A 22,538-nucleotide genomic window follows, 5' to 3' on the forward strand; every position below is an offset into this window, starting at 1 on the left:
GGGTCTAGTTCTGCTTCTGTGTGTGTGCATCAACATCAAGATGGAGGAAGCCGCTGGTAGATGCTCAGCAAATCTCCAATAAAACCAGAAATGTACACGTCTGACGATGGGAAAATGATCCTGAAAGATAATTTTTTTTAACTTCAAGCTCGACTCAACCCAACGAGGAAGACGTCCCTCGACTTCGTGTCACATCTCGACGAGCTTCCACCTGGGACTTTCTTCCCTACTTTGAAAAACTGAAAGTCTAAACTTGGACATTTCCACCGTGACGCACTTCCTGCTTCCTGTTCTCTTTGCACCGACGTAGAAAATATCACAAAAGAGACTCGGCTTCCCTGAATCAACGAAACCGCCCTAATTTACCCTCTTCCTCACCCTCTTCCTCACACACGTCCACGTGATGCTGGATCCCAAGGCCTCACCAGCGAGGTGGGGGGGGGGGGTTGATGCTCAGCCTGCTGCTCTCTGACTGTGTTTATCAGAGTCTGGCATCGCTGTAATTTCAGTGTTCAGATGCAATCGCTCCCCACTCCCCTCAGGAGTAAACAATAACAAGCACAAATACAATAGACAAACAAGGCCTGCAGGACATGCACACACACACACACACACACACACACAGACAGACAGACAGACACACACAGATGCAGGCATGCACAAAGAGGAAGGACGATACTTTGGACACAGAATTTATATGAAAAGCAAACTAGAAACACCCTGCGACTAATTTTCCAAAGGAATCAATTGCAGCCGGATTATCATGAAACCACGAGAAGAAGAAAAAGGCTGAACTCAGATCAGATATTGACGCGTATCAATGATCAGAAATGTATCATCTATCAAACAGTAAATCATGGATGAAGGTGTGTTGTCTAGATGTTGTAAACTCTCGTCTCCTCTGGCTCTTGCTCTCCTGCAGAAAGACTCACTGATCATTTCTTATCGCACAGCACCACCTGGTGGACACTGGAGGAAGTGCAGAGAAGTGGAAACTGAGGTTGATTCATTTGAAGTTACAAATCACAAAAACTCCACCAATGATCATCTGCAGGTTTTTAAATTATCTTTACCTTTGTTTCCCCAGTTGTACACCTCAGTATATTAATATTCTCTATGCAGGACAGCAGTGTGTCACATAGACAACAAACTAGCTTCACTCCACTGTAATATTATATTTAATTGAATTGTTTCATCCTTGTTTTTAAGGGTTATACAAATAGACATAATTATCAATATTATAACCAACAGATTGTCTCGTGAATTCTGAACAGTTTGTTAAACACCTTCAGTGGATTAATGTTTTATAATTTACTGTAAAACCTTCCTGAAGCTTCGCTCAGTGAATAATCCACCACACCTGTTGTTTTGCATTTATTCTACGTACTAAGAAGTTGTTGCCAGTGATTTTAAGAAACCTTTGGTTAGCACTGATCTGATATTTTACTTCAAATAAACCATTTAAAAACTCTCACTTGAAATTCAAAGTTCTGCATTCATAAGTAAAAGTATTTGTCCTGTGCTACTCTGAATATCGCTTGAGCCATTTTTACTCACTTGGTGTTTTACAGTGTCTGTTTATATCTTACAGACTTAATGTAGATTGTTGTGAAGTAACTTTAAATGTCATAACAAGAGCAGAACAAACCAGAATCTGTGGCTGATGTAAGCCACGGCTCATCTGAGTTTACATGGTTTTATCAACTGCTGAATGATGCCAGAACCAAAGTGTCCCTGAAAACAACTAGATCCTCTGAGATCAGCCGTTAAATTAAACACTGGCTTTATAAAGTTGAAGGAATCATTTTATTCATCTTCTGTATGTTTTCATAACTTAAGGAGTAGCTCTACTAAACATCAGCTTAAAGTAAAAAAACCTTTGTAGAGTCAAGCATCAACATGGATTTATCTCAGTCGTGAACTTTTATTGGTGAGGAAACAGATACAGGGACTGAGGAAAGAACGAGAATTCTGCTTAAGAGGTTTATTTTTCTCCATATATTTTACAAATAGAAGCACAAATGTTCATGAGACTCTTGACCACACGTGTTCCAAGTACTTTGAAGGGCTATAGTTAAAGGAAACAAGGAAGTCACCCATTTATCTGCAAAGAAAAAGACAGAGGTTTAGAGCAGTGAATATCACATACTTTCAGACCCTGACTAAGAGTCTAACAACAAACTGGAACCTAAAAGGGAATCTAGGGAATCTACTAGTTTTAAACATGTCTATCAAACACACTCCTGTCTCTTCTGCAGGAAACTGATGTAATGTTACCTCCTGTTTAAAGCCTCAAGTCCTGAGTAGAGAAGAATCAGTCATGAGGGGATGTGATGGAAATTACAAAAACATGCAGGGTTGAGCGGTCAGACAGTTAACAGAGTGATGGAGGGATATAATGAAGGGGTGGAAATAAACAGGGTGGATGGAGGACAAATGGAGAAGAGGAAAGACTCACAGAGCAGCAGCTCCAGAGATGATCTCAATGAGCTCCTTGGTGATGACGGCCTGTCTGGTGCGGTTGAAGGTGAGGGTCAGCTTGTCAATCATCTCAGCTGAAAGGAGGGAGGAGAAATCCATCAATCAATCAGTGTCGGGTGAGAGACTTTTATCATGGAGGAGGAGCTGTGATGTTATAGCAGCAGGTGAGATTATACTCCAGCAAATCTAAATATAAAATCAGCATGATGCCATTCGTTTCCAATTACTACACAACTGATCAATTTTCTCTAACTAATCTCAACTGTGTCATTTCTTTTTATCGTTTTAGAATGTGCCGACTAAAGTCATGTGAGAAACTAACATTTAAAAACACCCTGACCAGGCCCCTGACTCCGTATAGACCTGTGAGAGTGCATCAACAGAAAGTCTTACAGGCGTTCTTGCTGGCGCTGTCCATGGCAGTCATCCTGGCACTCTGCTCAGCGGTGGCCGACTCCTTCATGGCCAAGAACAGGATGTTGACCAGAGCAAACTCCTGGTAGTTCCTCAGCACGTCAGCATCGATGTCATCGTAGACGCCCATGCTCTCTGTTGGGAGACAGCAGATGCAATAAGTGAATCATCTGCCTGATAGAAATGAGGCTGCAAGTAGAAACTAAAACACGCAAAGTACCTGAGCTAGCAACGGCCTCGTTGGAAAACACCTGCTTACGCTCCGTCTTGTATGAGATGACAGACCTGAAGCAGAGAGAGGGGACATTCAACTTATAGTTCAACTCTTGGAAAAAGGGATTAAACGAATCCAAGTAATGAAAGAATCTCGTACTTGAATTTGTTGAAGACAATGGTGCCCTGGTCGAACTCGTAGCCACAGTTGATCATTTCATTGGCCACGAAGGAGGCGTCGCCGAAGTTAGGAGGCTTGCGGCCGACTTCCTTGCAGGTCATGAGGATGTGGTTTGAATGAGTTCTGAAGAGGGAAGGTTAACTTTAATCCTTCAGCATGTTTGGATAGATAAACAGTGATGGACTCATCGGTGTTTGAGAGAAACAAGCCCTTGTGGTTTGTCGTCAGGTTTTATAATTCCAGAGCCAGGAAAGCATTTAGTAAGTGTCAACAGGGACACTACAGTTCATTTTATTTAACATCATCACAAACTCCTGGCTCTGACAAACTGACTCTGGGTCTGCCTTGTGTGTTTCCGGGGGCTCTTACCTGTGCAGCACGGCTCTCAGCTTGTCGCCCACATTGATCACCATCACCTCCTTGCCGGCGGCGGTCAGTTCGCCGATCTGGGCCTTGATGTTCTTGGCCACGCCAGAGTGGATGGCGCCACAGAGGCCACGGTCAGAGGTCACACCGACGATCAGATGCTTGGCGCCCTTCTCCTCCGGCGCTTTGATCTCGGCCTTCTCGTACAGAGCTGTAGGGCGGAGAGGAAACAGTGGACTATTAGTTCAGGGTCTAGAATCATTTTAAAGAGGGAGGTAACATGGCGGCCGGGTCACGTACCCAGAGCTCCGCCACCGTAGACACGCGCTGGCTTCAGCTGCCTCTCAGCACGAGCATACTTGGCAGCGGCCACCATCTTCATGGACTTGGTGATTTTCTGGATGTTCTTGATGGACTTCAACCTGATGGTGACTGGAGGGGAAAAGAGGATTTCACTTCATGTTAGGTTTCTAATGTCTGTAACACCGTTAGTTTTATTGAATAACAGCAGGTGAGGTCGTAAATCAATCAGCACAACAGGCGTCGGACAGAATTCAATTTATTTAATCTATAAATCAGATCAAGAGCATCTTATCATTTATACAACATGATAAAATGATGGAGACTCAAAATCGGTGAATTTGGGACTTAAGCCATGAAGCTGTGGGAAATAAATTTAACTTTAAAATATGTCTTAAATATTAAAAATGATTCATAATGAACAACATAGTGTTGGATCGTGTAGTGAAGAGTTCAAAGTGTGTGTTGAAGGAAGAGGAGATTACAGGTCAACGGTATTTTGCAGATAGATAAACAGCATATATATAATGTGTGTGTTTGCCGTCTAAACTCTGCGTTCAGGGAGTTGTTGTCCTGTGTTGTTGTGTTCTGTTGTCATGTATTAAGTGAGAAGTACACATTGAGTACTTACTGTCCTTCAGGGTAGCCATGTTCCTGACCTGCAGACTGTGGACAAACAAAGTTAAATCAGGTTCAAGTATATACACAACATCCCAGTTGTTATGAATATAAAAGTTGTGTATCACTGCAGTTTGTGTTTGACGCCACGTTGTCACAAAGTCTGAATTAAACCACGATTACAGATTAGAGCTGCAGCGGAGCTAGCATGAATTAGCTCTGCGCAGCAAATGCCTGTGACAGCTAGTTAGCATCGGGGCTAACGACACCGCTGCGACTTGTGTTTAAATAAGTTTCTCTGGCGTGCGTGAACAAGTCAAGAGTTCGATCTCATCTTTAAAACACACAACGTGCAATGTCAGCTCCGTCAGCATTAGCTGCTAGCTCCGTTAGCATTAGCTTCTAGCTCCGGCTCCCATTCATTTCAGCCACTGGAGCCTGCGGCCTCGCTAGCTCGTCCTTCAGAGAACCAGCTCCACATTCGCAGTCCGGACACTGGGAGCACCGGGGCTCGGACTGGGCGGAGAGGAGGTGGAGGTGCACGCCGCTGTGGAGGAACTGGTTTAAATGGGAGAATATTTACCATTGTGGGGAGAAGATCAACGCGCTGCTCCGGGCGAACATGGTTCCTCCTGTGAAGGTCACACAAGCACGACTGCGCATGCGCCAGTTCCCAAGTCAAGATGGACGGATGCTGCCTTCAAGGACCGGCGGAAGTGTCGTTAAAACCGGAACTAGAACGAGCTCAGAATGCTGCTGCTAAAAAAAGAAATATAATGGTTCCGTTAAAACACATTATTTCAGTTAAGTCTATTTGTTTTGAACAATATGTTTGTTTTACTTTGCTATTAACTCTTTGTAAAGATCCAGTGTGTAGGATTTAGGTGAAAAGTATCCATTGGCCGAAATTTAATATTATATAATCCTTGTGGTGGTTTCACTGGTGTGTATTCATCTAAATTGTGAAAGTAAAAAGTCATTAGAAAACTCAGTTAAAGTACATATACCTGAAAAATCTACTTAGGTACAGTAACGTGCCCTTGTAACCCATATTACTGTAATAAAGAAGTGACCTCAAATCATCTTGAGCACCACCTGGTGGCCGGCTGCAGTACATGTCATAAATCCTGCCTGCTCATGTCATGTGTTCTCATGCACACTGGGAATAGAGAACTCAAACAATGTTAACATGATATGATTTTGCATTATATCAACTTTTACCATATTTTAACTCTATTGATGTAGCACCTTTTAAAACAGATGTTGCAAAGTTCTTCACAAGAGCGGAAATAAAAACAACAATTGAAAACCACAGAGATAAGAAGTCAATGAATATGATGTCATTACAATCCAAGAAAGCAAAATATATAATACAACATCTAAAACAACAGACAGCTGATAAAACGACTTCTTCTCAATCACTTCTTAAACCCTATTATTCTTATAGACTTGCTTTCATGTGATATTGTGTTTTTATTGTTATCTTTTCACTTTTTCTCTCACTTGTTCATTTATTTATGTCACATTACTGCCTTTATGTGTTCAGGTTTGTATTTACTTTTCTTGTTTTGCTGTCAAGGCACTTTGTGAACTCTGTTTTTAAAAAGTGCCAAGTAAATAAAGTTATTATTATTTATTATTATTATAACGACATGACTGGTTTCTCAAAATCAATTTCCACAGAGGGGTCTTTATTTATACTTTATTTATTTACTTAGAATAACTCGTAATTCTAAGTAAATAAAGAATTCACGCCTCTTAATCGCGTTTTTCTGACAGCTGAAAGCTGATTGGTGGATACATTTTGGGCTCGTCCCTGATTGGTCGACACCTGCTGCACCTGCAGAAAGTTGCAGTTGGGGGAGTTGATGAAGGTGGACCGGTCCATCCTGGAGGGGAGGAAGGGGGGTGGCAGGAGGAACAGAGTCCCGGACAGAGGAAGGAAACTCAAAGCTGCAGGACAAGTTCCCACCCCCGGTGAGGAGAAGTGGACTGACCCGGGAAAACTTTCCAGTGAAGTTAAAAAAATGTCGCCTCACCTGTCAGACCTCCGCGCCGGTACTTTGAGCTAATCCACCTCTAATGGCGCTGAAAGGAACCGGGATCGAACTTTTAGAAGTTGATATAAGTGACTCTGGAGGCGGCGGCGGCTTCCGGTCCGAGGACGAGCGGCAGGAGGACTTCTCCGGCTTCCAGGCGTGGTCGAGTCCCGCCGCCTTGTCCCCGGGTGACACATCATCACCCCCGGGAAGACAGGAGCAGCTCCCCGGGAACAGCAGCTCCGAGCCCCGTTACGATGCCCTGCGAGCCCCGCGGAGCTCCATCGTGGACGGCCTCCTGGTGGAGCTGTACGAGACGTGCAGCGGCAGGAGGAACGTGGACAGCTGGGACAGCTCCACCGAGGCGTCCGGGTCCGAGTGCTTCCTGGGCCGCAGCAGCTCCGGGTCCAGCTTCCTGCAGGAGCTCCAGGAGAAGCACACCCGAAGGCACCAGATGAACTACCTGGCCCAGAAAGGTGAGGGCAGGGCGGGGAGGATAGGGGGTGCTGCTGCCTGCAACATCTGGATTAACTGTAAAGTTACAGAAACAATAAATATGGATCTTTAAAAGTTCATAATTCACTGTCAAAAAGCACCAAGTTTAAAGTCCTCTTCAATTTCTCTTTACTTTCGTTTTGGGGCTGATATTTTGGACATAATTTAGGTAAATGTAAAAGAAGAGGTTTATATTGTTGATGTCGTTCAGCAATAAGAATATAATAATTTAGTATTTCTGATAATATCGTCTGCTTAAAACTGACAAATTTATAAATAGTTTTATCAGTTTTGTGTAAAAACGATGATTGAGTTTTATAGGAAACTTTAACAATGTTGTATTATTTAAATACTAAATATTCCCTTCCTTTGTTTATCTTTTTGTTTAACTGTATAAACTAAAGGCAAATAAATCCAGAGCCTCGAGCCTGATGAATAAAGTCAACATGACACAAATACACATATATAGAATTACACAAGTGTAGAAATTTAGTAGTTACCTTGACAATATTACAGTATTTTTAAGTTAAATCATTTAGAACGAGAGACGACAAACAGAGGAGAATATGATAGTTTTAGGCCTGTGATCCACACGTGTGTCCTTCAGTAAAACAGCTTGTAAACAATGGTCCAGTGTGATCAGATCTCACAGGAAGGAATCCAGAGCATTCAGACCTTTTCATACACAAACACACTCGGAGGCTAATTAGTGCGTCGACAGCTCGTGTTCCGACGTTGCCACAGAGTCTTTACAGGCACGTCTGCCCTTTTGTTTCCTCTGTTCCTCTGGAATCTTACAGCAAACACGGCCGGGGACTTCCCTGTTTGCCCTCTGCACATGTGAAGCTCACAAGTTAAACAGAGCCGAGTGCCAGGAGGAAGAGGACTCGGAGAGAGACTCGGAGATCAGTGACACCACGAGGCCACTGTCTCTGATGTGTGTGGTTAGGATGAGGAATAATCTGTTGAGGGGTCGGCTGCTAATTAGACGAGTGCAGAACTTGCTAAAATATCCTTATTGCTCCAAGGTATGAAGGTGAGTGAGCTTTGACCTCCTTGTGGAAGATGGTGAACTTCCAAGTGATTAAGGAGGAAAAATACCATAATTTATAAATATATAATCACCTGTTCCTCATGCGGTACTGATGACTGCATCTTTATATACTTTTCTCAAAACAAGGAGACATATTTGTTTTTGATTGGCCTGATGTCAAAACTCTGATGTTCCTCGGCCTGAAAGGTTTTGTCTAAATTGGAGAAGCGTGGGGGGGGAACGCTCTGGTTTTCATTTCCTCTTCGCCTACGGACAAACGACTGTGATGTTCTGATCTGAGCAGACATCTCATGTTCATCCAAACTGTATCAAGTGGCTTTATTTAGATTACATCAAATTTTCGACAGACGTATCTGAATATCTCTGTGTCTGTTGTGTTTCTGAACAACTGAAAAACATATTTACAAATCACCCAGAATGTTTAAGAAAGAGTTTAATGAGCCGACAAATGACCGATGACATGCATCTTTTTACCTTGTTCACATGATATTTCTTAGTGTGTTTCAGTGTCTCTTGTCAGTATCTCCAGCTTGTTTCAGACATTTTTTACACACTAGCTGTAAAGTTTCCCTGTTTGAACCTCAGAAAACAACAGAAATGAAACGTCCCTGGTAGAATATCCATCAGTGCTGTTGAGACCCTGATTGAACCGAGTTGTCTCTGTGGTCATATCTTTCCGTTTTGCTCTCTCAGCCCCGGCGGAGCTGCAGTCCATCATCCAGGAGGTGAAGTATCGCACCGGCCTGCAGTCGGCCAAGCTGCTTCGCCAGCTGAAGAGACGAGACCGACTCTGCCACAAGCTGCAGAAGAACTACGACATCATCACAGCGTGTCTTCAAGCTGTGTCACCGAAACGACGTAAGAACACACACTTCTCTCTTTGCACTTCTTTAGTAGATGGTGTCGTTGATGACTGTCAACTTTCAGGAAGAGGTACTCACCACAAATGCGGTTTGTTTTCATGATGCTATTCAACTACACTCTCACAATCACAAGTGTCAGATAAGAAAGCATTTTACATATGAGACATTTATTTGTGATCCTCGCGTTTCAACCCCAGGCCTAAATGTCAATTTAGAAATAACTCTCAGGTGCAACTAAAAGCACAATATGCCACACAGCTGTGAATGCATTGTGTTCACTAGTTGTCATATCATATGCTAGTATGGAAACTACTCTGGTAATTTACATAGTGGACTATGACCCAAACCCAAAGTAGGGAGCTGTATTTTAATGGTCATATCCCAGTCTCTCCACTCTTCAACCTTGAAGCTGCTCCAAAAACATTTCAGATTAATGATCTCTTGTGTAAGAGGTGTTTGTAGTAATGTGGTCGATAAGGATGAAGTTGTGGTCATTTATTTTCCAGTTAGGAGATTTTGAATTGATCACCACATATTGATTGATACTTTTCTTTAATGAGTGAAAATCTTGCTTTATAGCACAGCTCTCTCTACACACTGTGACATCACACACATCTGTAAACTTGAACTGGGTTTTACAAACCATGGAGGTGAGATCTGATCACAAGTGATCACAAGTGGTCACTTTCCAGACACATTTTAATAAGATGTGTGAACAAACAAACTTATTTCTCTCCACTTGTGATCACGTCTATCAGGTCGCATGTTAATAGCAGCTCTGAAATGGGCCACGTGAGCTGAAGGCCTCAGTTTGTTCTCCTCTAATGACCTGAAAGGTTGACGGGCGTTCAGTTGGCTTCAATAAGCATTTTCATCACTAGATGTCACTGTTCACTTTGTCAGCAGACACTTCTTTAAAGCAGGGGTCTGCAACTGGTGGAGAGGTGGAGCAGGGACCCCCTACTATATATATTGTATAAATTTGTGTTTTATATTAAACTGGGCCTAGTGCCATGTTAACATAGCTACCCTGTTATTATGCATTCAATACTAGCTATTCAAATATATCACAGGTTCATATATTCATGTTTTTAATTAAAACATGTGCAAGGTACAGGGTGGCCATGCCACTGACATTTATAAACATACATCTTGCATACAACAATGAGCTATTAAAGTAGTTCACAGATTCATGTTTTTATTTTAAACATACATGTAAAAGAGACAGGGAATCCTCAAGCCATCTGTGGATGGCACACACATACTCCCACATTAGTGAGATGTCAGACCCTGATGGGCAGCACACAACTTATCTAATCTTGGACGGATGGAGGTTCATATCAGCCTCACAATATTTTGGATGCATGTTAATTTGTATTTAGAGACATTTAAATTTGTGTAAAAAAAAAAAAAAAAAATTATAAAAAATTTAAAAATTGTCTAATTAATCAAAGATTTCGCGACCCCTCCTGCAGTACCTCCGCGGACCCCCTAGGGGTCGCGACCCCCTGTTGAAGACCTCTGCTTTTAAGGATTCTCTCTGCAGGAGCTTGGCTGGTTCAGTGTTTGGTTGATGTGAGGAAATAATTGAAGGTTGATCGAGGTGCATGTTATTATTTTGATTTTATTTTGAAACTGTTATCTTCTCTCAACACGCAGCGTGGATGCTCACATGGAGGTGGGTGTGAAATGCACTAAACATGGGTATGTGTCAGCGGTTTTTGTATTATTATATTGTTATTATTTGTGTGTTTTTGGCCTGACTGTGCCATTATTTCCACTAAAGTCAGTATCAAAATAATCCCTCTTCATGCGACGTCACTGCACCCGCCTCCTGCTTTCTTCACAGCAGGAAAGGCCACTTCCTCACAGATAACTGTTATCGGAAAGACTGAGACCAGACTGAGCTAACATTGGGCTTGGCTCTGGGCAAAAAGGTCATAAAATAATAGTTGATGTCAACGATATCTGCTAAAGTTACAGCTTTTCACTCTGGGGAAACTTTCTGAGCTCATTTGTATTAAATCATTGCATCAGCAGCCACTTTGCTTCCATTAATGACTTTATTAAATTATAGTAATGCAGTGTTACCTATCTGAACTCTCTGAAGCTCAGGGAGAAGTTTGTTTTTCTTTTTCTGGTCGACACCTTTTTGTACTTTTTCCAAATCAGCTGGAGACAAACAGCCCTGTGTCACTTCTCTGTTCTACATGTTGTGGCAGTTCTGGACTCAACATGCTGGTTAACGCTGATAGTTTCTCTTCTGGGGAAATTACAGCCACAGGTTGATGATAAGTTGATTAGTTGATTTTTGTCCTTCTTGTTTCTTTAATGCAGCCTTGGGTTGAACATCTGAGTGCAGATCCTTTTCCGTTCTTCTCGTTAATATCAAAAATGAAATTAACAGAGATTGAATTGTTTCAAACACGATTTTCTATACAGACATGTTAAGAGGCTGTTGCAGTAAACCAGACGTGTTGAGATAAAAGCCTGACAAATGCTTCTGTGTCTTTAAAATGTGAGTAAATAGGACAAACTAATGTCCTTTGGTTATAAAACATGCCCCAAATATTGGTTATTTTTCTGTGGCAGCAGGTCTATTTAAATCAGATCCTGTCCCAGTTCTGGGGCTGATCCACTGGGACTGTGCTGTTTTTAATTTAAGAAATAAAATCTTTTTTAACGGTCGTCTACCGAACATGTGTCTTCTCTCCTGGTCTCCATCTCAGTGTCTAAAATGCCTGTTCACTTTAAAATATTTTTATTGTCTGTATATACTATGATTGTTTTCGTTGTACAAGTGGGCCAACCACAGAAATATATTCTTCCTCCCTCTTCATCCTCTCCTCTACCATTACCTCATCCTCCCCTGTCTCCTCCCCACGTGTCTCACCATCCTACCGCATCCCTCCATCCTCGCACCTCCTCCCGGTGACGCTGGACCAGAGGAGGAGGATGATGATGATGAGGAGGTGTTGAGCATCAGCTGCACAAACCCCTTCTTCCTCCTGAAATTACTTCCGTTTTGCCATTTTCTGAATCGCATTTCACGAAGATATATGAGAGTGAATTCGCGATTTCCTGGACGTCCCCGCAGCATCGGGATGAACCCGGAGATGTGACGTTTATTTGAGCTCAAATCGGAAACTAACCATCACCGGAAGAGAATTCAAACACCAGTTCAATCGATTGTCATCGGAGGAACCGCTGCTCATTCTGCTCCCCTCGGTGGCTTCTCTCCATTTCCGACCAACACCCAAAGAAAGACTAGAACCCGAGCGGGTGGAAACGATGCGAGAGGAGCGGTCGGTTTGATTCCCGATGAGGCAGGAGAGGCTCACCGCCGCCGGCAGGAGGCCGAGGGGGGGCGGCCGGCAGCGGCAGCAGGGGTCGGGAGGGGTCGGGAACATCATCAGCAACGTCCTGAAGAAGCGGAACGGGATTTCCAGGAGTGCTCCCCGGCTGCTCTGCACCTTAGAGCCAGGTGACACGACACGCATGACCCGATGAGCAAAGCATGGCACGGTCTATCATCTGGTTTAATGCAGTGTGATGTAGAAGTGGTGCAGGCTATAACACCGTCAGTCTGTGGTTTTAATGGTGTCACTGCATCCTGTGGCTGCTGCTGCTGCTTAAAGGGATAGTTCACCTAAAAAGGAAGATTCACTCATTATCTCTCTATGCAGATAGAGGGTAGGTGAAGTGTTTGAGTCCACAAATATACAATTTTAGATAATTATGTCCAAATAGGCAGATATACAGGGTGTTTAAAAAGTTATTTACATGAATGTTCGTCCTGTGATAAAATCAATTGACCCACTTAAGGTGTCACATGAGCTCGTTTGGATCACAGTGTTAAAATCATCAGAGCATTAGAGGCTTTGACCCAACGACTGAGCAGATGTCGCTCATTAATTTCTCGCCTCTTTTCATACTTTGTTGAATGGACGAGCAGGAGCATCGAGGAGAAAGATCCACATCTCACTTTTAAACTGGAACGTGAACAGTTTAACAATTTAAATCTGGAAGCATGATGGAAATCACAGATTGTGGAAACACATCAGTCAAACACCGAGTGACGTGTGTCTGTCTGTCTGATACTGGAATGACTGAGCATTGATTTTACACCTTTATTATGTTTTCATGGACCCTTCTTTTTATTTTGAAGAGACCATGACCTGCAGGAAGTCTTACTTTACTTTGTGGATCTTGTACTTTATTTTAACTTTATAATAATTACAATTTTGATTTATTTTTAACAGAGAATTTAAAGATATAATAAAGAAAGTATAAACACCAACAGACATCAACCATTTTCGCTGGACTGGGAGCAGTGAGAAAGTTAAAAACTTCCCGGGCATCAAACGAATCGCGGTCATATCCCACCTCCATCTTACTGGTTTAATTCAAACCCCATAGAGACCAGTCTGTCTCTTGTCATGATGGAGTTGTCCTCTTGTGTCCCGCGTCGTGTCCGCGGTGTGAGTCTAATCTGGGACCGGGAAGTGGGAGGGCTGTTTCCGCGTTAATCCTCTCGAAGCTCCGAGAGGAAACACAGAACACAGGATGGCGCAGGAGGAAATGACAGACACGGACCGAACAGGTTAAACACGTTCTGTCTTTTATTCTTTATAACGGAGGCTTTTGTCGCTTTACTGAAGGGAGAATAGTCTCCTTCCTCCTCATGGGATCGGGAGCAGGTGGATTCTCTCCGGGGACCGAGGACGAGGAGCAGGAGGAGAAATGGCCGCAGTTTGGCTCAGAGCCGAAAAAACATGTCGCGACATTCCCTCTTAACTTCAGATCAACATTTAATTTCCGTTTGGTCTTCGTGGAAGGAAGGGGGAGAAGGGGGGGTGGGGGGGGATTTAGGTCTAGATATTCTCTAAAGAAGTTTGTGTACTTACAGTGACGCGAGTTCAGCACCACCAGGAAGTGGACAGCGACACGTCACAGCACCAAACTGCGTTCATATTTTAAAAATCAAGTAATGAAAAAGAAGCTGAACACGTGTTTTTGTTCTCATCTTTCATATCTGTGCTGAAACTAAACCCCTAAACTCCCATATTGCGTTCAGAGACGTTCCCCATCCTCTCCGGTCCCAGAAAGTCACTCCAACCTGATTCTAGACGAGTGAAACCGAATGTGTTTGATTGTTCGCAGGAGTCGACACGAGGCTGAAGTTTACCATCGAACCATCAGTGGGAAAGAATGGATTCCAGCAGGTGAGACCTCAGTTTGTCTTATACTGTTTGTTCACTGCTTCTAATGGTTGTGCGTATGTGATAATGTGAACCATGTGTGTCTTTTCCTCTCTGCAGTGGTACGACGCTCTTAAGTCAGTGGCCAGGCTTTCTACTGGGATACCAAAGGAATGGAGGAAGAGGGTATGTAACTTTAAACTAAGTATGACTTTGTTAAATAAACTAAACATCCATTTGTGCTACGCCAAGGAAAGTGTGTTTCCTTTTTTCATTATTAACCTCCAACGCCGTCGTTAATCAGCAGCAGCACTTTGTCTGATTAATTTATCAGACATCTAAAGTTTCTCTCTTGGGACGAGCGAGCCAGGAAATGGAAGTGAAGACTTTCATCTCGTCGGAGGAGAAGAACAATTAAATCTTACAGAAGAAATTGAGTCAGAGTGAAACAAGGGGCCTCATAGAGAAGAGCCACCAGAGAAAAACAGCACAGTCGTCATAGTTGTATCTTGTCCGTCCTGATACTGGAATAATTTCTCTGACTGTCTTCTTCTACTGACAGTTAGAGGTCATAGTTGTTTTTTTTGACACTTCCTGATTCATTGTGTATCTGCTGTTGTCGTCTCTGTGCAGGTCTGGCTCACTCTCGCAGACCAGTACCTCCACACCATCTCCATCGACTGGGACAAGACGCTTCGATTCGCCTTTAACGAGCGAAGTAACCCAGACGACGACTCCCTCGGCATCCAAATCGTCAAGGTAACGAGAGTGATGTGTTGGAGGGGGGGGGCTGGGGTTGAGCGTGTTTTTGTGTTTGCTTGTGTCCTGAGTCAGCATTTCTAAACATGTCGATTGAGACAGAAAGAGACAGAATCTTTTGAAGTGTTGTGTTCAGAGTTTTCAGAGTCGGCAACAACACATTAATACTTTAGTACAACTAATGCAGTGCCCATCGTTAACCTTCCTGCTCCTAATGTTCGATTCTCTTGACGTCCTGTGTTGATGCTCCAGAGCTTCTTCAGACTTATTCCTTGTCATTAGTGACTCCTCCTCCTTCTACACACTTTTACGATCTACTGTCACTTTTTACTGTTTGTGTGCAGAGCAAAGTTAGACAACTTATATTCATCCTACCTGGTTTATGTGCAGTGAGGATTTTATAGTAATTTTCTTTTCATAAAACAAAACTGAATTTGCTCTTGTGGTTTATACAAAAGCTAGAAAAATGTTACTGAGCTGCTGTCGTCAAAGAACGTCATCACCGCATCATGGAAACACCAGAGCTCTTTTCCATTTCTCGATGACTCATCAGTCAACAGAACGATTACCGTCAGGACAAAGTCCATTCTTCATCCTCTCTGTGTTTGTCCTCATCTCTCTGTCCCAGTTAAAGCATCAGCCAGTATTAAAATAATCTATAACTCTGCGTCCTCCTCGTGTCCAGGACCTGCACAGGACGGGCTGCAGCTCGTATTGTGGCCAGGAGGGGGAGCAGGACAGGGTGGTGCTGAAGAGGGTGCTGCTGGCCTACGCCCGCTGGAATAAAAGCGTGGGCTACTGCCAAGGATTCAATGTACTGGCTGCTCTCATACTGGAGGTCACAGAGGGCGACGAGAGCGACGCACTTAAGGTAGCTACACACAGTGATGTGTGTGGTTGTGTTGAAACTGAGACACAAGAATACAGTTTCGAAAAATATGATTAAATGCTCACAATTGTGTATATGTCTTTTGTGCTCTTTGGTTTTCAGGTGATGATCTACCTGATTGACAAAGTGCTGCCAGAGAGTTATTTTGCAAACAACCTTCGAGCATTGTCAGGTAAACAGACACAATGTTTTTTTGTGTTAGCGCTTTGAAGAGGATAAACATTTATCTAATTTAGTATTGGAGCCAATTGACATGTTTAATCTCTGTCGAGTTTATCGTTTCACTCTGTAACGTCTCCTCCCATCAGTGGACATGGCGGTTTTCAGAGACCTGCTGCGTCTGAAGCTGCCCAGACTCTCCCAGCACCTGCACCACCTTCAGAAAGCAGCCAACAGAGACGCTGGAGGTACACATCAGATTGAATAGGTGGAGGCAAAACAAAAGTTATAATCCAGTTTGAGTTGTGTACTAATCCTTCACCCTGTGTCTTTCCTCCAGGCAGTTACGAGCCTCCTCTGACCAACGTCTTCACGATGCAGTGGTTCCTCACCATGTTCGCCACCTGCCTGCCAGCATCCACCGTGCTGAAGATCTGGGACTCGGTTTTCTTCGAGGGGTCAGAGGTGCTGTTTCGAGTCGCCATCGCCATCTGGGAGCGAATCGGAGAGTAAGTGGGCCTCAGATTGAATTACAGCCTGTTCGGAGGTGTCATTGTTCGCCCATTGTGGATCTATATGCCAAAATTTAGAAGGTCATGGTGTAATCCTGCTGACACACAATCCTCCCTCCCTCTGCAGGAGGATCGAGTTCTGTCAGACATCAGACGAGTTCTACAGCACCATGGGTTGTCTCACTCAGGAGATGCTGGAGCACAGCCTCATCGAACCTGCTGAGCTCATGCAGGTACGAGATAATCTAATCTGCTCACAGCTCCTTAAATACCTTTGTGATGTTGTTAACTTCATATAAGTACTTCTCCCCCCCTCTCCTCTGTCCGTCAGGAGGTTTACTCCATGGCAGTGTTTCCTTTCCCTCAGCTGGCTGAGCTCCGAGAGAAATACACGTACAACATCACTCCGTTCCCAACCTCAGTCAAATCCAATGGAAGGTATGTTGTTTCTGGACAGTTATGATTTTCCCAAAATAAACTCAGCTTCACATCCGTCGCTGCAGTAAAGTTGCAGGATTCATTGTATGTTTATATTTCATGGTTTAAGTAGTTTTTGCATAATCTTGCTGACAAACAATCACAGAAGAAATCATAATCTCCTTGGTGGATGTTAAAATCTTTGTTAAAAAAAGGTGTGATAATGGCAGTTGTGGTGATGAAGATGTTATTTTCTGGTTCCAGTGGGGGTCTGGGCAGCTGGGAGAGTGATGATGATGGCGACATGGACGACGAGGACTCTGTGGTGACCGCACTCGGTTGTCTGGGGCCCCTGGGAGGCCTGCTGGCCCCCGAGCTGCAGAGATATCAGAAACATCTGAAAGGTCAGTGCAGCCGACTGTGGACACGACACACAGGATTTAAAGAGGCAGAGATAAACAGACAAGTAGTTTCAGGCGAGCTGTTGCCTCAAATCCTCCTGCGCTGCCCCCAATTCAACTCCAAGTACAAACTCCATCTCTGATCTGTTTGCTCCAGACAAATCCCCACTTCCACTTCCTCCGGCGACTGTTACGAGCAGGAAACAGTTTAACATCTGAAGCAGGAGGCGTCACGCTCAAGAGAGATTTAACAGAGTGACTTGACCTGGCTCGAAATGGAAACTTAAAAAGAGAAATACGATTATCAATAAACATCACAGTCACGTTGGAACAGCAGCGTGAACAAAGAAATGACCAAGAGACAAACAAGAGGATTTTCTCTGATGCTTAGTTTTGTGTCTTGAGTTGTCGTCTGATTAAAGAGGACGGAAGCTGAAATAAGTAAGAAAAGAAGCTTTTAAGACCTAAAAAGCCTCATTGGATTATGTCTGATTCATGTATTTTGGTCCAATCTTGACCTTTAGCTCTTGACCCTAATCTCTTAAACTCTCCTGTGCCAGAGTCAAAGTGTAACGTGGTTAAAAGAAGAGTTTCATGTTGGGTTAAAGACGTTAACATGAGAACCTGAACCTCTCTTTCTCCTCCAGACCAGCGATCAGAGCAGGGAAACTTCGCCGAGCTGAGCCCGGGCGCGGTGGGAGCCGGAGGGGCAGGAGGTGTAGGAGGAGGCGCCAGGGCGGAGCATCAAGCTGCCATCAACAGCATGATGATGGAGAGGATGAGCACCGACATCTACGCCCTCAAGAAGCAATACACCCGCATCAAGAGGCGGCAGCAGCAGCAGGCGATGCAGCTGTACATACGCACAGGTGAGTGGAAGAGAGTATAGGCTGCATCTTTTCATTGGTTTCACATTAATGTTTGTAGGGAGCAGCTTTAGTTGTGTGGCTAATGGTTTTAATGGTTGTAATGGGTAAGGTGCATGAGGGCAACATTTTTTCAAGAGGTGAGTAGCTCCACTGCTTTATGATACGATAACCAAACTTCCTTATAGGCTGCAGGGATTTGTTGTGTAGAAACACACACAAACATCTTATTTCAGAACAAATTATTCTCCAGAGAATAAAGAGTGTAAAAGTAAAGTTTTTAGAGTTATCAACACAGAAGAAGTCTTTTTTCAAACATCAAAAGTTCTGTAATTAAAATTGTGTTAAGGCATCCATTTCCAGAACAATAATAACAAACATAAGAAGGTTTTGATGATGATGTGTGACTCGTAGGATTTGGACCCGAAGCTCCCACACGTCCAGGAGTTCTCCCGAAGCCTCTCGACACTCACAGCGACCGTACCGACCACCAAGCCGAGGGTACTGAGGTCGAACCTTCTGAAACTGGGTGTTCTGGGAATTTATTCAGGGTCTTCGACGATTAATGGGTGTTTAAGAAGCAATCAGATGCTTTAAGGAGGGAAGCAGACTCTGGTCATGAAGGGAAATCAACGAGTCCTGCTATCAAATTAAAAGACCACCTCTTAAATAAAGACAGGAAACAAAACATGGAAATCTTGCTCCTAAAAGGCGAAAACTGCTGCAGAGTTGATCTCTGGTAAAGGAAACTGTAGCTGGTTTGTCTGGTGATGGTTGGAGTTGGTATATAATCTATAATCAATTCACAATAATGAACATTTATGTGGAGACACATGTCCCGACTGTCAGATGGTTTAATAACTTTCCAGTTACAGTAAATCTAGCTGCTGTGTTATTATTATTATATTTCAGTTTTAACAATAACTGTTTTTTAGAGTTAATAGTAGAGCCCGACAGTATTGACATGTGTCTCCAGTTATAATTGGTTTAACGAATGATTCTTGTTTCTGTGGCTGTTTTGCTTTTTTGGGGGATTTTCTTTCTGACCCATTTCTTTCTCTCTAACCTTCATTAAGAAACTCTCGACTCTGCCGCTCCATCTCACACTAACACTCCATCCCCGAGGCTTGTGTAACAGTATTACAGCTGGATCTGAGTTTATTCCCCCTCAGACACGAGCATCTGTGCTCACACTCATCTCCCGTCGATCTAATCGCAGCAGAAACACTCGCTCAGCTTCCATGAAGTCGTGTTTACATTCCAGATCTGGGAAAAAGGCCCAGAAAACACTTTACATATTATATAATGTTAGTGTTTGTAGCTGGAGGCGGAGAAATCAGGATGTTCTGGACCAGTATTTCAAAACCTGTAAGATGCTCGATGGATGAATCCTCAGAGGAAAAGTCCGGATGCCCTCTTGTGTCGGCTTTGGGGAACAGCTGAGTGAATTTCTGCAAACATTGACTTTGACCTTCAACAGAATGTTTATCAGTGAAATCACTGAAAACAGCTTCAGTCATAAAGCTGCTCTCTCACTTTTCACTTCTTTCTCTATCATCGTTTTACGCTACAACGCAAATTTAAGAGCTTATATTCTCTCTGCTTTAATCCTGTTCCTGTCTTTGTCCCCTTCACCGTCCATCCAGACAAGTGCCCGGCCACCCGCGTCCTCGCCTCCCAGCTCAACCCGTCCAGCGCTGTGATCAACCACCTCCTTCTGGGCCGCACACCGACCGGAGGCCCCCGGGGCTCCAGACCCACGTCCACCACGGGCCCCTCCACTCTGCCAGGGGTTCGACCGGCTCTCCTGCCCCAGGGTCAGGGCTCCCCGGCCCGGCAGCGCTTGGGCTCGTTGCCCTCCATCGGATCTCCGGGCGGCTCCGGTGGCGTAGGCGGGTCACCGTGGCGTGCTCATGTCCGTGTGCATCGGAGGAATATGGCCAGGGCTCGAGCACAGCTGGGCTTCGGAGAGTCAGAGGAAAGGGACGATGAGGAGGAGGAGGAGGAGGAGGAAGGATCAGTGAGGTTGGAGAGTGAAGAGGAGGGGAGGATTGAGGAAGATGAGGAGCAGAAGGATGGAGGAGACGACTCTGTCTCTCCATCTCCTGATGTCTCCGTTATAGAGTCTGTCTGTGAGGAGGCTCCACAGGCTGCAGAGGAGACAAAGGCAGCAGAAGTTGCGGAGGTGATGGTGCAACTGGCGTCTCTGGATATAGAGGACGAGTCGAGCCTGAGCCCCCCCGTCGTCCAGTTCCCTCTGCTCCCTCCTCCTCCTCCATCCTCACACAGAAACAAAGAGTCTGACTCCTGCGGTTCAGAGAGAATCACCGGCTCTGACTCGGCTGCTTCACCTCCAGCTCACCACTCCTCCAACTCCTGCCTCCCTTCTCCCACCTGCAGTCCGCCCCCCTCCCCCTGCTCCTTCTCTCCGTCACAGGACTCCACATCCTGCCTTCCCTCCTCTTCATCAGCCCACAGCTTGTCTGCCCTCTCCCTTCCCGCCTCCTCCACCTTTTATAAAACCCCCTGCCCCTCCACGCCCTCTCTCTCCTCTGTCTCCTCCTCCACCAAGTCACACATCTCCTCCTCGCCGTCAACGCCAGCGCTCAACTCCCCGAAACAGCAAGTCTTCTCCCCGTTCCCGAGCGTGAAGCAGCCCAGGAAGTCGGCCGCAGCCAGAAACCTCGGCCTCTACGGCCCCACATCCAGAACGCCCACCGTACACTTCCCCCAGCTCAGCCGCAACCTCAACTGCAGTACTGCCACGGGCACCACCAGGAGGCGATGAAGACCCAAACACTTCCTCACTGATGCTGGAAACACACACAGTGAATCATTCGATTAATTTCACCACCTTGCCTCCTGCGTACCAGGAAAACAACCTACGTGTTATTTAAAGTAGAGAAGTGTAAAGTTAAACTGTGCGGAGAAGTCACTAAGTCATCAAACCTGCGTTGGGAAGACGGTGGGGGGGACAAAGACTAAAGGGTTCATCCTGGAACTAACAAGCCATTTCAGACGAATAGTATAAAAATAGTTCTGTAAAGCAGAGGAGACGCCATGTCCCAGTATCAGATTCTTCACTGGGGCCTATGCAGCTTCTTCTCAACCATAATCTATTCATCACAAATAAGATATGAAAGTAAAATGTTCTCTTGACTTCCGACAAAGTTCCTGGATTCTCTCTGGACCGACGCACGAGGAGACGCTGCTCTGGACTCACATATTTATCAACACAACCCTTTTTCCTGTGCGAGTACACAATAGCCATCCGGTTGTTTCTGTGCCAAGTATTTAAAGAATTGACTCCACAAGTTTATTTAAGTTAAGAATCAAAGCCTGATCATAAGAGTATTTTTGTCCTGAAGCTCTTAACTTGTTTTTTGTTCTTGTCCGTGTCTCCACCGTTGAACACGAGGAATGTAAAGTCAATTTTAGAATGTCACTCATTACTACCCGTACTTTGAAAACACGTTTAAATTCACTAGATGCAGATTTTAAGTTGCATCTGCACCAAAGTTCACACACTTGTAAATATCAAACCCCTAAAAATGTCTGGTTTTCACTAAGATCCATGAATTATTCTCAATCTCACTGATTTCGGAGCCCCACCAAAATAAAACAGGTTCTTCCTTCAGTCAAACCTCCGCAAAATCCCATGGACATCGGTTCCATTGTGTTTGTGTAATCCTGCTGAATGAATCGACACACAAGACAAGGTTTTCATTCAGGATCATAACTGTATTTAAGTGTTGTTATAAATATGCAGTAACTGGAATGTGGTGCTTTATAAGGCAGAAAAAAGTACTGCTATCACGTCTTACTTATTTGTACAAATAAGCGTCTTACTTGGAAACTTGTCACCGGGCTCTGAATGGAGTCCACTGGAGGAAATGCAAATAAATGTGAAGAGATGGAAAAATCTAAGTGTGGTTATTTGTGTCATGTGATGGAAGCGGCTGGAGAAAATAACTGGTTGTGAAATTTGATGGTGGGTGTAAGTTTGTTTTCCATTTAAAATCCCAGTGTGACGCAGAGTGACGTGAGGGTGAAGACGTGTTCAACGGAAATTACACTAAATTCTCCTTCATACTAAAACGAGGTCTCACGTCATGAGTCAGAAACACTTCAGAGAAAGAGAAATGACTCAGTTTCCTGTTCCATGCAGTTAAATATGAGCAGTTTCAGTGGTTAGAGACATGTCCTGCAGGCGCCGTGTTCTGTCAGTGGACTAAATAAAGATGGACCACGCGTCTCCACCTCCTCCCACTGCACAGAAATGAAGCCAAGTCATTGATTGACTCACGATT

General features: G+C 44.2%; 2 protein-coding genes across 3 annotated transcripts; one reads left to right on the plus strand and one right to left on the minus strand.

The window, feature by feature from the left end:
- Nucleotides 1-1,904: 1,904 nt before the first annotated feature.
- Nucleotides 1,905-5,239, minus strand: atp5f1c (ATP synthase F1 subunit gamma). 2 transcript variants are annotated; one of them, XM_061068791.1, is made up of 9 exons: nt 5,157-5,239; nt 4,587-4,621; nt 3,956-4,087; nt 3,659-3,866; nt 3,269-3,412; nt 3,116-3,180; nt 2,875-3,030; nt 2,459-2,555; nt 1,905-2,104 (listed from the first exon to the last, which is right to left on the minus strand). In XM_061068791.1, the coding sequence occupies exons 1-9, from the start codon at nt 5,234-5,236 to the stop codon at nt 2,101-2,103; spliced, it is 921 nt and encodes a 306-aa protein (XP_060924774.1). In that variant the 5' UTR covers nt 5,237-5,239; the 3' UTR covers nt 1,905-2,100. The 2 variants fall into 2 exon arrangements, with proteins under 2 accessions (XP_060924774.1, XP_060924783.1); XM_061068800.1 differs by lacking the exon at nt 1,905-2,104 and having other exon boundaries at nt 2,455-2,555.
- A 1,369-nt stretch (nt 5,240-6,608) lies between these two features.
- On the plus strand, nt 6,609-22,150 carry tbc1d30 (TBC1 domain family, member 30). The gene is made up of 15 exons (XM_061080379.1): nt 6,609-7,088; nt 8,855-9,019; nt 14,188-14,249; nt 14,346-14,411; nt 14,859-14,984; nt 15,670-15,855; nt 15,976-16,045; nt 16,182-16,280; nt 16,373-16,541; nt 16,672-16,777; nt 16,876-16,982; nt 17,226-17,365; nt 18,010-18,231; nt 18,643-18,729; nt 19,875-22,150. The coding sequence occupies exons 1-15, from the start codon at nt 6,656-6,658 to the stop codon at nt 21,014-21,016; spliced, it is 3,180 nt and encodes a 1,059-aa protein (XP_060936362.1). The 5' UTR covers nt 6,609-6,655; the 3' UTR covers nt 21,017-22,150.
- The last annotated feature ends 388 nt before the right edge of the window (nt 22,151-22,538 follow it).

Source organism: Limanda limanda, chromosome 1, assembly GCF_963576545.1.
Source record: "Limanda limanda chromosome 1, fLimLim1.1, whole genome shotgun sequence".
Taxonomy (NCBI): Eukaryota; Metazoa; Chordata; class Actinopteri; order Pleuronectiformes; family Pleuronectidae; genus Limanda; species Limanda limanda.